This window comes from Sander vitreus, chromosome 6 (genome assembly GCF_031162955.1).
Source record: "Sander vitreus isolate 19-12246 chromosome 6, sanVit1, whole genome shotgun sequence".
In the NCBI taxonomy this organism is placed as follows: domain Eukaryota; kingdom Metazoa; phylum Chordata; class Actinopteri; order Perciformes; family Percidae; genus Sander; species Sander vitreus.
Window position 1 is genome coordinate 31,439,518 of NC_135860.1, and position 19,313 is coordinate 31,458,830.

The 19,313-nt window shown below is 42.7% G+C and overlaps 1 protein-coding gene across 1 annotated transcript in view; it reads left to right on the forward strand.

Annotated features, from left to right (window-relative positions):
- Nucleotides 1-19,313, forward strand: part of zfpm2a (zinc finger protein, FOG family member 2a) — a 139,810-nt gene that overhangs the window by 54,480 nt on the left and 66,017 nt on the right. Inside the window, exon 4 of the mRNA XM_078253729.1 lies at nt 8,006-8,130. Coding sequence (XP_078109855.1) covers nt 8,006-8,130 — 125 coding nt within the window. The remainder of the gene's footprint in view (nt 1-8,005; nt 8,131-19,313) is intronic.

Consider the following 19,313-nt stretch of genomic DNA (forward strand, 5'->3'; position numbering starts at 1 on the left):
AACAGACTGTTGCACTGGAGCGAGATCCTCCCCGAAACCCCCCACCCGCTCTACAAGAGAAAAAAAAAAGAAGTAGAGATGATGGAGAGAGAAAGAAAGAGAGAGAGGAAGAGGGAGAGTTGGAAAGAGATGGAGATGGAAGAAAGGGGAGGAGGAGGAGTGAGAGAGGGAGAGAGCGGGGGAGAGAAAAGTCAAAAACCTCCACATAACAATGCCGGAGAAAAATCAGAACATTTTCCACCGAAAGATGGGCCATTTCCAAATCCTTGTGCCCTATCAGACAAATTAAAGTAAATCAAGCATGAAATGAAGCAGAAGAGCCCGGAGATAAGGCTCCTTTAAGTCGTTTACAGATTAGGACAGAGAGAGAGAGAGAGAGACAGAGAGACAGAGAGAGAGAGAGAGGGAGAGAGGGAGAGAGGGAGAGGTGCATCTGGTCTCTGGCAGTGAAGGAGGCTAGTTTCTCATTTCACAATAGCAGCCTGTGTATAGGATTACTCTCCCCTGTCACCGACATGAGGAGCAGTGGGGGAATAGACGTCCACAAAATGTGTCTAAATATGTCCCCTCAGAAATGTTTCAAACTGAAAAAACCTCTCAGTGTTGGCCAGATGCGACATGCGATAAACAAACATGTTACACGCAGCCGTTTGACCCGGTGTATCATTTTGATTTGTTTCTTTTTTCTGTCGCCTCTTCACCTTTTCTTATGCTCAAGTGGCTTCATCACCGCGTGGCTTAAACATTCAAATGAATTCAGGATTGGCTGAGCTGCTTCACGTGATTGTACGGCTGTCAGCTCCTATGTGCATGTTAAGCACGCCTCAGATCAGGTTCGGGGTGGGGGGGGTGGGGAGGCGGGAAGAGGGAGGTGATGGAGGTGGTTGGGGGTGGCGGGGGGCTGTTGTACACATGATATTCTCGAAATGTGATTTTGCGAACTGGGTTGTTTAATATGTACGTCATACGTTTCTATTTTCTGTCTTACATCAACAGATTAATTGCTGTTTTATTTTAGCACTCGCAAATAATCAAAACATAATTATGAAGCTAGTTGCTCATGGAGGAACGATATTTTACAGTGTACACACAGACACAGGCAGGCACAAAACACACACACACACACCCACACACACACACACACACACCCACACACTCCCATCTCATTCATGCGTGCACGCAAAGAGGAACTAAACAACCCCTCTACACACACACACACACACACATACACATACACACACACACCCATGCTTACTTACACACACACACACAGGCACCCACACAAGGCAAGGGTGCGCTGCTCTTTGATGCCGCACGTCGAGCTCTCGCTGGATTTTGTTTCACTCCTTTCGTGTATCTTTTCTGGGAGTGATGAGAGGTGGGCTCGGCTGCGGTGCTCGGCTCGCTGTGAGAAAGCCGAGATCTGGCCCGCGTCGTCCGGTAGCCGCTCTCCAAAGCCCCAACCTTGACCTTCCCGGCCCAAGTCTTAGGTTTAGCTCCTTTATCGCACTATCTCCAGGCATTTAAAAATACTCCTGAAACTCAATGATTTAACCCGCTTTTACGCTGTTCACATCAAAACTGGATGAAAAAAAAGAAGCTTAATCCATCTTATCTGTTGACTGTCAAACTGCTCCGGCTAAAACCTACTCACAAAAGACAACTAGGTCACCCAGGAAAAAAAAAAACAGAATTCCCCGTTACCCAGGGGAAGTTGCAGCCTGGTAATTGACATGGGAGGAGATTCAGGAGCACTTTAAAAATAGTCTCTTCCTGAATTAACTGCCGAATACCAAGACCTGGAGGTAGCAATGTTCACTTGTGTTCCTTGCTAAAAAAAAGTTGTCACTTTAGATATACATATTTTTCCAAACCAATCTCTACCTATATTTTTTTCCAAATATAACTATTTCATGTCATGCTGTGTTTCACACACTCTATTTATGACAACACTAAACAGGCAAAACAGCAACTTCCTTTTGCAGCTCAAGTCTTGCCTTCTTAGCCCTGTTATCCATCTGTCTTCAATACATGTATTCCCAACGCACAAACCATCAATTACTCATTCATCCTGACACACTCAGGTGGAGTAATGTCCTTGTGATGGTTTTGAAATTTTAAGAAAAGCATTTAAAACGATCCGATTCCAGCAGGAGTGGTGTGTGTCCTCTAGATGTTGTCGGCGATATGGTGATATCTCGGTGTGAGGACAGTCATTCTTTAGGTTTTGCTGTCTCCCTTTACATGCTATCAATAGAAATTGCAGTGCTTCTCAAAAGATGGATGTCTCAGAGATTGTTGTCAGCGAGCCTGCTGCTAACTTCGCCAGGCTTTTGATGGAACGGAGTGCTTCACAGCCTGTATATTTCAATTGTTCAATGACACCAATCAGTGTGTGTTGGTAATGTACTGCAGGACCAAGTTCTAGTGTGTGAGTTAGTGTTTGTGTATGTGCAGCTAAACTTTCTCAGTTCTTTATCACTTGAATTACTGAAGTTCAAATTCAATGTCATTGGCACGGTAAGTTCGTGGGTTCCCCATAAACACTGAGTCCAGTATCCATAGGAATGACGTCCATATTGGACGATTCCACGCCTCCCGATTTCCGTCCACTACCTACGTTCTTTGCCAATGCAGTGTGCCGAATATGTAACGAGGCCAAAAGCAAGTGTGTTGAGGTCGAGGTGGATGGGCATGTAGCGCGTCTGAGCACGTCACAGTCTGGTCACACACCTGCAAATAAGGTTTGCCTTTTCATTAAAGGAATAGTGTTTGCTCTCTGGCAGAGAGTTAGATGAGAAGATCGATACCACTCTCTTATCTGCCCGTTAAATATAAGGCCACAGCCAGCAGCCAGTTAGGTTAGCTTAGCACAAAGACTGGAAACAGGAAACGGGAAACAGTTAGCTCCACCAGCACCATCAAAGCTTACTAATTGACATGCTAAATTTTGGCATGTACAATAACTGCAGTGTAAAACCAAAACAATCCCCCATTTTTGGAGGGTTATGTGCCAAAATATTTCTTGCTAGGAGCCATTGCTAGGCAACCAGCAGATAATCTAGCAAGTTACTGCTCAGAGACAAGAAACGGTTTACTACGTAACCTGTAAAAAGGCAGATTATCATTTTTATACTTTGGTTTTTGTAGGAAATAAATAAATAAAAGAGAGAGATTTACTTAATTAGTGAGCTTTAGAGCTGACTTTATGTCTGGTCAGGGCTACTCTAGCTGTTTCCCCCTGTTTCCAGTCATTATGCTAAAATAAGCTAACCAGCTGCTAGCTGTAGCTAGGAATTAAAGGGACAGAGTGGTATCGCTCTTACTCTCAACTAGAAATTTATTTATTAATATACTTGTCTGGCAATGGGGCTGAAACACCTGTATTGCTAGCTGTGTCTTTGAAAACAATACTTTGCAGGCATTACTGGGTCCTTCTACAACAACGGTGTGGGAGTCCTCCATCCAAAGGGACCCCTCCACCCCCACCCCCTGCTCAGCCCGTGTAGAGTGTCACAGCTAAAATGCCCTAATCCTTTTGGCTTGTTTAACTCTTTCCCCCCAAGCCCTCCATAGCCTGAAAACAAGCTTGACCTGAAGGGGTGAATCCCGCTACTAAATCACCCCACCCCCCTCCTCCCCATGTGGCCAAACTCATGTGGTTGCCTGGAAACTTGCTCTCCAGCAAACGGTCAACCTGCTGTTCAGGGCCAGAAGCAGCCACATCTAGGCGGGTGAGGGCGGGTTGGAGGAGGGTGGGGAGGGTGAGGAGGAGATGAGGGGGCGCTGCTGGTGGTGGGGGGTCCTTCACTGTTTTAAAACAAGCGTCTTTCTCAGAGATAATAGTGTGGGCTGTAGGTTATAAATGATGCATTTTGCTCACTGGGACCCTGATAATAGGGGGGGGGAGAAAGTTCATCGCTCTCTTATCAAAGCTCTGTGACATTTCTCCTTCAGTTGTAAAATTTCATATCACATATCTGCTTTAAAGATGTGGCACCTTTTGTTGAACCGATACAGTACATTCCATTTCACCCCATATGCCTCTCTCATGGTATATTAATTTATAGCCCATTTGCTAGCTCTATAACACAGCCTGTCAGTGGAGATGACTGGGATTCAGTAGGACATCTGTGAATTGCCACGCACAGGTTATTGAACTTTGAACAGCAGACATTTATTTGCTTTGATTCAAAGGATATCAAAAGGGGATAGTCTGCCTTTTGAAGCTCAGGCATATTTTCCCACTTGTCTCTACTCTTGTCCTTCTTTGTTTCCCCATAACATCCGCCCTTACTTGTAATATGCTTAAGATAACTGGAAAAAGCTGTAAGTAAACCATGAGCTCGGTCAGCAATCAAGGTTTTTATTTTATTTTTTCCTTGAACTTGGTTCTTTGAACTAGTTAGAGAAGTTAAATTCATGTTGAAAATAGCTCGAACAGATCCATTGCTTTAACAAATGTTAATCTACAGTAGCAGGTTGATGATGTAATTTATCATCTCTGACCATTAGCAGAGAACTTACTCCGGGCCAGAAATTACATTAAGAAAATGCAGGCTTAGACTTCAGGAATATTTCAGTTGCAGTCTTAAATCAAACCTGCTTGGAAATTATAGCATTTTGATTAAAAGACAAGTGTTTTTTACCTTTTAAAAATGAAAAACACAGCGTTGCTATCAACTTGATCCTATATCCTTTATATTTGTTCAGATCTACAGGACATAGTGTCAAAACCCAGTGGAGATCTGAATGTTTCCAAAGATTCCATCTATGTCCAAAATACCAAACTTTCGGGGAAATGTGTATAAAATGATGCACAAAAATCATCTACATAGAATTTTTCCATTGGATTGTATGTTGCAGCCATACAAAACATGTCCTGGGTTTGAATAAATCAATCAGCATAAACATCATATAGCTAATAATGAATGACGAGGTACAAAAAAAATACATCGCTTCCCGACCCCGGATAAGCGGATGAAGATGGATGGATGGATGGAGGTACAAAAGAAATACATGTGATGACCACTTTTTCAACCCAAAACCAGTGGGAAAATTGTATTTTATGGTTTGTTGAGTGGGTTTTATTACATCTAATAAAATTATTTAAAAGTAAAAAGTGGTAGGTCACCTCTTTTAGGGTCCCTGTCTGTCAACATTCTATGCCCATTTATTCTTTAAATCATACTAGGCTGGCACCCTGCCACTGAGAAACTCATTAGTATGCAGTCATATGCCATTGAAGGGAGAGATGAGGTTCCCTATTCCTCTAAACCATAACAGAAAAGAAAGACAGGACACACACACGCACATTAAAAAAACAAACAGATGCCAGCGTGGAGCATCTTGGGTGCTATCCGAGGAGGATCTCTCCACACAAAGGGACATTCATTGGTCTGCCAAGTATCTGTGGAGTGCAGGAACAGACCCTAGAGTCTAGCGACAGATGATGATCTTATCGAAGAAGGGGGTGGGGCCATAGGGGGTAGGCGGTGGTTGAGGGGGTGCAGAGGGTGAAGGTGGCGGAGAGGGGTTGGTTGGGATTCGGAGGAAAGGGGGTACGGATCTTGAGCCACATCATGAGCTCTGTTTTGCCAAGTGTGTGGCATTTGAGAATTGGATGATGAGAAGCGTTGAAGACAGAAAACAGGCGCTGGGTTCGTTAAACCTCTTCATAGCCCATCATGAGCTTTCCTCTTGGTTCAGTCTGTCGTTTGCAGTTTGACGGGTTAAACACTGTGACTTCTGTATTTGCACAACATTCATTCGTACTAGAGTTGGGATTTTGGGGCTTTATGAAATGAAATTATCACTATGACATCAAAAGTTGTTGCAGCCATAATTATAAAATTGCCAGTAGCCCAGTTGGTAACAGAACACATCTGTCAGTATATTTTTTGCAATATTACTAAACCTGTCATATAAATGCTCATAGAGAACATAGAGACAGTGCATGAAGGGAACTCATTATTCTTCCACGGGTGTTTTTGTGGAGATCTTCCACCAGTATCTGCAACAGATGTGACAAGCCATCTGTGAGCCAAGGTCCTCAGGCAACATTTGGTGTGAGATGCACACAACTGGCACCCAAACACGATGGACCACAAACTGCACAAATTGAATCGTAGCCCCGTTTTCCCCCCTCTTCTTACACCTACACTACCCATTACCCCCTTTTTACTCCAAGCATCCCACCCATAAAAAGAAAGAAAAGGGTAAAAGAAAAGGAATCAGAATCGTTGGCTGGGGATGGCTTGTGCTGTTTGTCAAGCGGGGCTAAACAGGAACTTGCATCCAAGCGGTTAAAGGCCGTGGGTCTTATCTGAGGACAAACAGAATGCATCAAGCAGTGGCTGTTGCTCTCAGTGATGACGACCAGCTGTGCACCAATGTTTAATTATTTCTCTGTAATGAGCTTACCCACCTTCCACTGCAGCACCAGGAAGACAGCATGCAACAGCAGGCACACGGGAGGGGAGACAGAGTGAAAGAAAGAATGAGATAACGCTCTCCAGATTATCAAATTTTTTGGATTACTCCAAAACTGTGTCTGTATTTCCTCTAAAAAATATAACTTAATGTTTAGACCATGTGTTGGTTTTGCACGGTTTGGTCGTGGTTTGTATCTACCTAACAAAGAGTTGAAGGGATTTTTTTATTATGAGTGACATTTAGCTTTTTATTGTAGTGACCACCACCGATGAAGTACTGTATATGATCAGCAAGGCGTTGTTTGTAGCGGGTAATAAGACTAGCCTGATGTTCCGAATATGTTTATGCATGCAAAGGCGCACATAAGCGCACATTTCCATATTAGCACAACAAACGGACACAATAGCGTGCTGCAGATACACGGCTGATATTTACACAGTAGAACAGGGCTGAATAGGTCATTATACCACACACGCATCAGAAAGTTCAGTGATCACTTCAGCCCATTCAGCATGAACCGAATGCCCTGAATAACTATTAGCCACATGTGTGAACAAATAGGTTAAAAGACACAATGTTAACAACTCATGTAGAGTTTGTTTGAATAATAATACATTAAGATTATTTGGCCTGGCTAGATAATTTATAGTCGGCAGGTTGGCTTCCTGCTAAAGTGTCAGTCCTTCTGTTGGAAGATCTCAGAATAATGATGTTCTGTAGCTGGCCCAGATTTCTCTGACCTCCCAGAGATCAGTCCAACGATCAAACGGTCACACATAATGAAAGCCTAAAACAGGACTCAGTCCTGATAAAAACGTCCTTTGTTTGAGTTTGTGGAACTTCTTGTGTCGACAAAGTTTATAAAATCAGATAGAACTTGTAGCTACAGATGTCTGAATCACCACATTTCCTTTAACACGACTTATCAGGGTTGTCAAGGCAACCGGCAGTCGGAAATGTACAGTTGAGAACTTTCCCTTTGCGACACACACACGCACACACGCACACAGAGGGAAACGTCCTCTCTGGTAAACTATGTCACGTCCTGCCATGGGGTTTATCATAACTATTTGATTAATCACCATCCCGAAAAAGTACACTGAATCTAGGAGATAAGATAGTGGGCAGGGGTGACAGGGAGGTGAGCACCGGTAGTTCTAACCGTGCTATCCGGTTTCACTGTTAATTAACTGGAGCTCTGCACAGCACTAACAAGGGCCCAGTCTTCCTGGAGCAACAGAAATAGGCCTGCCACTAGCTGCTCTCGCCAGCCAGCAAGCCTGCGCTGTCTCACAGAGATTATCTCAACACAAGACACCTTTCAAGTAAGGTTAGCGCGCCATGTGTTTGAGGAACACCATCAGATGGGTGCTCGCTTGATTTGCTTATCCATTTTGAAAAAGCTTGGCTTTAACCTTCACTGTTCACTGCGGGACTCCGAGGCAATAACGCGATCGCACATGTAGGGGTTGAGGGGAAAGGACAATGAATGAACGTCAGCGTGATTTGATGTGGAACCTGTGTGCTAAATAGAGCACTATATGGCTGACTGCTTTGGTGTGTCTTTTAGGAGAGCTGGATGGGTTCCTTAAAGATGGCGAGCGTCGGATCCACAGCCGGCAGCAGCTCCCTGTGGGGACAACATGGGGACCCTTCGATGGGAAGATCGAGATGAACACTGACAGCACTGCACTGGTATGTCCTTGTTTTGGTCAACTACTGCATCTTTCCTAATATTAGGGTACCACTGTAATATTAGCCAACCACAACAAGACTGAAATGACTAGATGCAAAGAAAACTCCCGAACACTGTCTAACTTGCAAAAAATAAATAAAGTTTGATAATAGACAACGTTTCGGTACTAGACCATCTTCAGGCAAATGGTGTTACATCATGAGAAGCCATCTTTTGTAGGAGGTTCATAACATTCATTCACATATCCATTACTATTGAGCTTAAACTTCAATACAACCCCTCTATAGTAACCATAAAATATATATATATATATATATATATATATATATATATATATATATCATACCAGAGCAATCTATAGTAGATAGATAGTAGATCTATAGTAGATGGATGTCGATTTCTGTATAATGAATCCACACAACAAAAATATGTAGAGCATTCATATTTAGGCATATTTCCAAAACCTGCTGGTACCTTATCCATTAATAGATAAATAGAGGAAAAATATAACAATAAACACAAAGAGTCCTTTTCCTGACGATGGTCCAGTACCAAAACGTTGCCTATTATTAAACTTTATATATTTTTTACAAATTAGACAGTGTGCGGGAGTTTTCTTTACAACTTTTGACCTGCTTGTCCCTCTCTGACGCACCTGTCTCACGTTGTAGATGCGCAAAGTATTTTTCAGTATAGAAATGACTAGATATAATAATTCAGCTTCAGTAAGAGGACCCAGACTCAGCTAAACAAATCTTTTCCGGCACATCCTTTCCGAGTTTTGGGGCCTTACCAGAAAGTAGCCGATCCCCGCTTGTCTTTAGCTTCAACTGTGGCTAAGAGGCTATTTCTAGAGGATCTAAGGTCAGGTTAGTACGGACTTAACAGTTAAGCAATGTAGCTCAGTGCCTGGTCATGCAATGTGTTATACGTTAGCAGCGTTTAAACAGGCAGCCAGAGTAAAAAAGCTAAAACAGGTGTAATTATTTGACCCCCGTATTGTGTACAAGCTGTACAAAACTGAATGAAAGCAAGTGAAAATTGCATTGCAATAATCAATATGAGACAGAATGAAGACATGTTTGGTCATTTTAGTGTCAAAGCATTGTTTGAATCTTTGCAATGTTTCTAAATTGGAATCTTGGAATTTGGCAGAATTCCAATTTAGAATATTAATCTGAGCCTGTCAGTGGCAAAACGAGCACTTGACATACACACACTTAACAGGTGTGTTAATAATACAAGCTGGGCTATTGTCCTATTACATTACATTGTAGCTTGTTTCACCACTGCCGACTGCAGTGATCTCGTTTATTACTGCACCAATGTCAAAAATTGTTGTTCCCATCAGTCACTTAGACACAAAAACATAGGAAAATAGGGTCCAGGTTTTAAAAAAGTGTTTGTTGTTTGGACTAAAGTGAGCTTTATTTGTTCAAACTTTGACTTTAGCAGCCATGGCAACGCGATTACCAGAACGTCCACCATCTAAAGACCATATTAATGTCTATTCCCCTGACATTCAAACCTATTGAGGTGGCTCTTTCGGGATCCAACTGCCTCCCAACAAAGCCTTTGAAGTGCATCCGTTTTAACCATTTAATCTGCATATTTTATGACAAAACACATTAATTGGTGGATTTTGAGCTCAGTCCAGGCTCAACTGAATGAAGTTCCAATCCATGATTTTTGATGTTACCCTGCACGCAGCAGCTCTATATCACTTGTTTCAAAGATCCCAGCAGAGGCTTGTGTTGACCTGCTGCTCTGCTGGAGTGACAAACCCTCCATGGGTTTGACATTCCATTCTGCATTCGGATTAATTAAGAAATTCCTATTAAAATTGTAACCAAGCTCACACTCATCCTGTTAAGAAACATAAGGAAAAGTCCATGAGGATTTTGGACTCAGAGGCCCTCCCCGACGTTTTTCCTAGATTCCTTAGACGCATAACTTTATTAAATCATTTTTTCCGAGCAGTTTTGACTGTTTTCTAAGCTCCACTCATGGTTTTGAAGTCATCAGTGGCTTTCAATAACTCAGGCCGTATTATAGCCATGAAATATGGCTTCTCTCAGGGTAAAGCCAGTTATCCTTGGGCGGAAAAGTGATTTGACAGAGCAACACCTCAAGTTGCCTTCCAAAGTAAAACACTCCATATATTTCTCCAGCAATCTCTGCATTAATTTCCCTGAAAGGCGTCCAATGCCAACCTTCAACGGTCCCCTAAAAATGACCCAGCAGACTCACCAAGTGATGTCATGTACAGTGAATGCTTGTTTGGTGCTTCTCACAGATGCAGACTTTACCGATTCCTCACACCACCTGCTGAACTAGATGCATAAACTGATTGTTGCTCTTGGCAAGAGTGATACGTTGTTAACTAACTGCCCTCTGAGGAATTCATCACTACTTTCCTCAGGTTTTTTTTTTTTAAGCAAGCAGGTGCTGGTCATCACCTGTAATAGGCTGTGGAGGGGTTACGGAATATGTCAAACCTCCCTCGCAATTAAAAGCCGAGGAAGAAGCTTTGGCATATTGCCTTTAAGGATCTCATGTGTGTCTATTCTCCTGGGTGCCCTCTCAATGCTTTGCTGCTTGCCCTCCTCCTCTCCTAAGTTTCATCTCTCGAATGGGGAACTGGCTGTTAGCAGCTTCTCACTATCTCTCATTAAAGGCTAGGTCAACCCAACTGGCATGTTTTGTTTTATTGAGCCTTCTTTTTTACTTTTGTTTCTTAGATGCTTGCATGAGCCAGAAAATGCCAGTTGTAGTTGTTTTTTGTTTTTTTTTGCACACCATGAGGGAATCATCTCATTTACAGTAGCATAGTTTTATTTTTTTTAAATCCAACCTCTAGTTATGGAGCTGTTGCCTTGTTAAACATGCAGCCACTGGCAGCATCGTTAATGTGTTGCTGCATTTATCTCAGTTATTTCAGTGGGAGGCGAGTGAGTTGTGCAAATCTTCAAACACTGACACATCGAGACAGGGAGAAACCCTGACGCCTCACCTGGAGAGGGAAAGAGGGAAAAGTTGAAATAATAAATGTGAGAGAGAGGAGAGAATAAAGAAGAAGAAGGAAAAAAGGCGGCTAGTTTTGATGCATGTCAGGGCAGCCAGAGCTGCAGAGCAGGGTCAGTAGCGGGAGAAAGCGTTTGAGGTAGAAATAAAGGCTCATTCCTTCATGGGTCTGTACCTCAGCTAGGAGGCACTCTCAGTCATTCTTATGAAGTGTGACCTCCACATACTATTAAATCTCCTTTTACTCTCTTAGATTTTTTCGAAACCACAGAGGTGAATGAATTACCCGAAGGCAGCCAGGTAAATGGCAGGAGTGACACCTCTCCCAATGCCTGAAACACATGACCCGCTGGTGAGATATTGATATGCCCTCTCTGAAATCAAACATATTTTATCCCTTCATCCGCGCACGTCATTTAAGATATGACTTTTTAGAGGTCAGGCTATTTTTGCTCGAGCCGCCGCATACGGTGCATAGGTCCGTTTTTCAATCCTTGGCATCACGCCCAGAGAGGGACTTGAGTGTAATGTCTCCTTAAAGTGGCTTTACACTAAATAATGAAAATACAGTGAATTTAAGCAGCCTTTGCATTAAAGTGGACGTGAGCAGCACTTTGGGCACGAGCAGCGCCGTTTAGGAGCTGAGTGTGTAAGGTCCGGCTGGTGGATTGGGGGGGGGGTTACTGGCTATAGCCTAGCTGTATGTGCTGTGGCGTGGGAGCCGATGTGGGCTGGCTGCTGGCGGTCGACAGGCCTCAGTGGCTGACCGGAGTGATGGATGATGCTGAGAAAGACCAGTGAATAGAGCGTTACATGCAGTTGTCCAGACAGGCCTGGAAAGAGAGGTATAAAGCTTAAAAAAAGAAAGAATGAAAAGAGAGAGACGGGGGAGAGAGAGAGAGAGAGAGAGAGAGAGAGAGAGAGAGAGAGAGAGAGAGGAAGCAGGAAAAAACAGAGGGGAAAAAGCATGACAGGAAATCTGGGCATCTGCAGGACAGAGATAGGGTCACATCTCGACCGTTTATCAAGGAGGAAAGCAGATTTCACAGCTGATGGGTCGGCCGTGGCAGGTCTGTAGACCCCAGGGGCTCAGCTTGGCATGAGGCACTGGAGTTATAGTTATTGCTGTTGCAGAGCTGTCAACACAATCACATTGCGCCGTATTGGGCAGCTCATACTCCTGGCCAAACTGTGGTATTTGTATGCATTCTTTACCATTCTAAGATCATGTATAGACTAAATAATGAATACACTTAATACATTTTTCCCACATAGTTTCCACATGTAATATTTCTTGAAGACAACAGCAGAACGAGATGTTGCTAAGTCAGCAAACCGGGCCTAAATCGGAGAAACAGAAGACCAGAGAGTCTCAAATGAAAACTGAGTAACTGGACCGGGTTAGAGCACTTTGCCCAAGTGAGGCAAAGAGGTGGGGGCTCAAAGCAAGTAACAGGCAGCAAGACAAAAAAACAAGAGAGCAGAAAACATCTAGAAATAATGGAAGGAGCCAAGAGTTGTGGTTGTGGTGCTATGCAGTCGCTTCCTCTGCTCTGTTCCTCGTCCTCGTCCTCTCCTCTCCTCTCTGTCTGACTGATGGAGCTGCCAGAGCGCCGTCTCATCCCTCACTTCTCTCACTGATCAATCAGACCATTAGACTCCAATTACAGCCGCAGCGCCGGCGCAGGTGAGCGACGAGCACATTCAGCCGGCTGCCGACAACGCCTCCGCCCGGCTTCCTCACACGCTCCAAATTAACGCAAATTAATAGTGACACTCAGACATAAATGTCTGCAATCGAGGGGGCTAAATTAACAGTCTGGGTCGAAGCTATTGAGTAGCAGGTGTCTTTAAAAGCGGTAATTACCCATGCTGGACAGAACCGGGAGGAGAAGGTGGCCCACGCTTTGCCTGGAGTAAGAGGCCTGGCCCCGGTGAGCCTGGCCTCCATTGTAGGTGTTAATAATTGATTGGGAGGCGAGCTATTAATGAGCAGCAGATTTAGAGCTCTGTTGTAAATGTGTGTTGATGAGGGTGTTGCCGCCTCTTGTACAATGCCTTACCAATGCTAATTACTGGGGCTTAGTCAAGGTGCACTGTAATGAGCCTGGATTCAATAGAATTCTGGTCTGTAAGTGTTTTGAGGGCCTTTACGTGCGAATGACATGATAATTGTAAAGCATAAGACCTGCTTAATTCCAGATTAAGATCTACCAGGCAATATTTTTTTTTATTTTATTGTGTATCTTAATGTTCTTGTTGTGTATGAGCTACATTTGCTGTGAGCATAGGTTCACGATGAAACAAATCTACTTCTGTAATCTCCTGAAACAAAGGCAAGGATTTGGAAGGTTGCAAGGGCAAAATATAAGTCAACAAGCGCTATAGGCTAATAAAGTATAATAACCAATTCAGTCTTAACATGAAATCATTTTTATTACCTTTGAATCCAAAGTCATCATAGTCATAATAATACTGTGTCAAGCTGTATGTTTGCTAGATGGAATATGTAGTGTGTTTAAGTAAAACACAAATGATGTTGTTTGGAATTGTTTAAGACAGAAAATGAACCCTTGATGAATTATTTGTTAATCTACTAGTGTTCTCACAATGAAGGAGGGTAAATAATTCATATTTTAGCTGAAGTGTGCATGAGAACATAGCTATTAAAAGCCCGTGTGCTTGCACATGTGCACAATGTGTCTGCGTCTTTGAATGTACTGTGTGTGCACTTGAGTGTGTGTGTTTTGGGTCACACTGTAGTTTCTGTGCATGTGTGGGAGGGCATGCGCGAGCGCCTCAGCGTGCGTGCGCAGACTGTGTTGCTGTTTTTGGCTGTGAACAGAGAGCTTTAGCTTGTAGACTACAGAAGAGCGAAAATGTCAAGATACTGTCCTAATTTTCACCTGGGACAGAGAGAGAGGCAGAGGCTGTCAACTGATGGAGTGTGATTATTGTGTAATTTAGTACAAGGGTAGGAATATGGGCCTGTGCAACCCAAAAAAATGCTCCAGAAATTATTCAGACCATCACTCAAGCCATTTATCTCACCCCTTTTTTGCCCACCCTCTCCCTCCAATATGTTTATTGTTAGCTACCCCTAAACTTTAACAAGTGGTGGCAGATTTTTCTGTTTCAGAAATTATATTTTTCTTCTTGTCATTGCTTCATTAATCAAGAGGAGGCATTCTGAAAAATGTTTTGTTTTGGAGGCTGCAATCTATTTTGTGTGTGTGTGTGTGCGTGTGTGTGTTGTAGTTAATCTGCGCCCGTGGCAGGTTTCCCCTCCGAAACGCAGCGCTAAGCAGCGGTATCGCAGGCCTATTGTTGTAGCCTCTGTCATAGCAAGGAGAGCCTGATGCAGGCCTGGGCTCGCCTGATAAGGAAAAGAGGATTCAACATGGCTGGAAAGGAGAATCAGTGGGACTTGAGAGTGGAGTACGGATGGGGCAGATGCACTCGCACACACACACACACACACACACACACACACACACACACACACACACACACACACACACACACACACATACGTACAGAATGATGCACACATGTTCTACACACATACAGTCACACATGAGCCGACACACACACAAATCATCACCATCATCACACTGGCACATGCCCAGGCAATTATTTACAGTAACATCCAATTACATATGCAAGAAGGCACCCCAGGATAGGACCTCTCTGTTGCATAGCTACAAAATGACACACACACACACACACACACACACACACACACACACACACACACACACACACACACATGCACATCCTGAAATATCCATGCAAACGCACATACACAAACACACCATTGAACTAAAAAAAACAAGAGTTTGAAACACTTTTGATTTATGTTTGCATTTAAAGGTGGCCGGTGCTTTCTATCTGTAAGTCACACTGTCTTGGATACGGTTTGCAAACGCCAGACATTATCAGGACTAACAGGATTTGAATTTCTGTGTTGGACACACAAATAATTTTGGCACAAAGAATGTGGCTTCATCTAATGAAATAATGGGCCCAAATTTTAGGCGGAGAACCAATTTGTGATTGCATGCATCAATTATTTCTTGGGTTTAAACCAATATCAGGGCTGGGGTCTCTTCAGATGGGTAAAATGCTAATTATCTGGCCTGCTTTCCCTTGCTCAGTGTCATCCATATATATTTATCGATGGCATTATCGGTGGTTTTCATGTTCTTATACATTAAAAGAGGGAAACATCAAAGCAAATGCCACTGAAGTAGCCCTTTAAATCTGGGCTTTTTAACACAGATCAACATGATATTGATGTATGTTTGTGAGTCAGCTTGATAATGGATTGCAGGCTACGGCAAGAAAAAAAACTCTCTCTGTATTGCTTATATACATTTATTTCCCAAGTTTCTGTGTGCATGGCTGGAAGTCATTGCCACCCACAGCTCCATGTATTAGCTGTGAAGCAGTCAGTCAGTCAGCTAGTCAGAGCTATTATGGCCACAGCCGAGCTCCACTGTTTGAGAGATAATGCATGGTTGACTTGATCTACAAGTGAACCTGACATTTTGCTGTCCTTACATCACAACACAACTACCCAAACTGATATGGCAGGTCCCCTGATAAGCAGAGCAGGACTCACTGATTTGCTTTGTGCTCCCTGTAATGGCTGCATGGTTTCCTCCAACATGCCAAGGATACAGTGACTAGATCCACACAAATATAAAGATGGGGACCATTTGAAGCATCATTCAGTATTTAATGTTGGGTATTTTGAGTAGTCAGTGTCACACTAGTATGTACGAATACATTATTTTCTTCTTATAATCACAGCTGATGGTTCTGAAACTTAAACCAGTGATAGTGGCAGTATTTTCTCAAAATGAAGTCCATGTTCCTGCATGATCACAAGGATCAAAGCTTTTCTCTTTATCCCCTTAAAATACAAGATAAACAAATTAAACATTTTTAATGTACTTTCACTCCTCTACCACGTTTACTTTCTCCAAATTAAAAGCACCTTTATGTTACTTTACACTTTTATTTCGGAAGGAAATATCACTACACTGTGTGTATTGCTACATAAATCAGACAGCTATAGTTACTAGTTATGACCTTTTTAAATACAATGTAATTGTAAAGTTTTAATTTAAACCTTGTAATGTAGTAAATCATAATAAGACTCAGAATGGCAATTCTTCTGCAGAATGAGTACTTTTACTTTGACGCTTTGTGTATATTGAGCTGATATTACTTCTGTGCTTAGGAAGGATTTTGAATGCAGGACTGTAACTTGTAAATATTAATATTAATTTATTTGCATCATTGCATTGTTACGTTTACTTAAGTAAAGGATCTGAATATGTCTTCCACCACTGCCTTTCTTCCTGTTTTATGCCCTGAAGTAATGTCTTGTGCTGCGGATTTCTATCCAAATCTGATTTGGTTGCACACAGATTTGTTATTGTGAAAATGCAGCTTCTGTTATCATATGTTGGAAACACAACATCATTTGTTAGAATTTTAATTTCTGATATCATTTACAACTGCTAAAAATGCCTTCCTTCCTTATTTATATAATACACATTATTCAGCAGATTTCACACTATAGAAATATTAACTTTTTTCTGTAATAACATGTAGGGCTGCATAACATGTCGTTTTTTTTTTTTTTTATCATCATCGCAATATCAACTGGCGCAATGTACACATTGTGAAAGGCTGTGACATGTCAGGATAGAAGATAGAAGACAATATCAGTAGAAAAGTCATTCTCTTTTTTAGTGATGCCTTTTATATTTAATATAATTTGTCTTTAAAAGAATGTTTAAAAAAAAAAAAAGACTTCCTTTCATTTGTTTTAAATTCAACAAGCCATTTGTTGTATTTTAGCAGAATACTGAAAGCAGCAGAAATGCAGAACTGAGTACACTTTAATATCTGTTTAGGTATCGCGAGAAATATCGTTATCGCGATATTCAACAACATTATCGCATATTGCATATTTTCCTCATATCGATTATTCCTGCTCCTTCTCGGACATATCCCTTCTTTTTTTTATGGGTGAAATCGGATTGATCTGTCTAAGTTTGTGTTTTATCTTTATGTTTTCATCTGATTTTTTTTTCTTTTCTTCTTTTACAACCTACCGTTGACTGTTCCAGATAGATAAAAAAAAATCTAATCAAACTACTGTCGCTGTAATGACACGGCCGCATCCTCTCAGACACTGAAGACGTAGCCATTCTACTGTAGTGGACAGACAGGCAGCTGTCTTCCTGCTGCCGTGGGTTCAGCCATTGCTCAGGAGCAGCCGAGCATGGGCCGTTGATGGCTGACAAAGCCCCAGTGAGGCTCCAGGTCCTGGCGAGGCCACTCTTTACACCCGCAGGGCTTGAGAGTGAGCTGGGTGTCCCTGTCCCAATCCCAACTCTCTGGGCGTTTGCTGTCTGTCCGCGGCCCATCAGGGAGCGACAGTCTGGATAGCAAACTGTCACACTGATGAGATGTAGTATCTGCATGCTTATGCTTGCTGTATGTCGTAAACACGCACAAACAGCTTGATACGAACATTAAGATTCATGAACAACTGTTCCATTTGGGATAGCATAACACTTAAACAAGTCACACACTAGCACTTACACACTTATCTCAAGTTTTGTGAATTTGAATGATTTGGGCAGATGGTTCTTAAGTCACAGCTTAAGAACAACCTACCTTACAAAACTAATAAGCAAAGCTAGGTTTCAGTCTGTACAGAATGTTGGTCTGACAGGCAACAATAGTCAAGCTCAGAAGAACTCCCTTGCTTAACACATATTGCCTTGTTTTACAGTACGCGATATGTCCTTCCAAATGAATGATTATCCTACACACAACAGACCTGTAGTGCAGCAAAGGCGCAAGAGGAAGAAATAGAAGAAGAAGAGGGAAAGAGAAAGAAAAGTGAAACAAAGTTGAGTAGTGCCAGCTGCTTTGCCATCTGTCACTGTCATGGCTGTGCTTGTGATATGTTGAAACAACTTTCTTGAAAAGTGGTGCAGATAATCCTTGATTGTTTCCATTTGCCAGCCCCTGATTGTCCTCTTGGTATTCCAGCACAAAGTGAGTTCAGAGTGATGTTTAGTGGTAGTTGTAGATGGCTGACCAGTATCCTCTATTAGCTGTGATTGTGGAAATATAAAGCTGATGTCCTTATTATCTCTTTTGAAGTACGTTTTTAAGATTTAAAGTTTGAGATCTCCCTGTTTTGCCGCTTGTTAGAAAGTGAGTAAATGAGCACTTTAAAACATCTCCAAAATCATGTATTATTTATAGGGCTGTCAGCGTTAACGCGTTAATCGCGATGCGATTAAGGGCCGACGAGATGCGATAAAAATTTTTTTATCGCATTAATCGCATGCCGGCATTTATTAATTTATTTTACACTTCACTCGGCTTTGCGTCGTGCCTAACAGGCTACTATTTTGACCCTTTGCAGCACCGTTACTTATCATCAAGCTGCCACTTCCTCGTATCACATCCTGCTGCTGCAGGCTGCAGGCATGATGGAGAAAGACAGCAGCAATAACTCTGAATGGAGCTTTTTATTTTCCAAAACTCCCAGGCGGCTCGTAGACAAGTCGAAGGCCATATGCACGTTGTGTAAAGCCGAATTAAAATATCACCGAAGCACGTCAAGCTTGAGCTACCACCTACGGAGCTAAGCATAGTAGTACAGTTAACGTGATGCTAGACCACCGGCACTCGGGGCGCGAGGGAGAGATGTTCGGAAATAAGAGGTTGCTGTACAGGTTAGTTTGACCAGCGGGCAGCAGCGGTGGCCGGAGCGAGCAGCAGCAGCTGCAGCCACCGTAGCGGGCAGCAGCAGCTGCAGCAGGCAGCGGCCGGAGCAGGCGATCACGGGGGGACATCCTCAGCGGTGAAACGCGAACTGGGGCTGGAGTATAACCTAGCTAGGTGGAAAGCTAACGCTAGCCGGCCACCTGTTCCATCAATCCTGCTTGCAAGTGTCCGCTCATTAGACAAAAACTGGACTACATCCAACTTCAACGAAATTCCCTACGCAAGTTCAGAGACTGCTGTGTGTTTGTTGTTGTGGAAACAACGGTGTACCGGACTATCCAGCCTGTTTCTCTGTCGCCGGGTAAGAGTGGAGATGGGCTGTGTTAACACG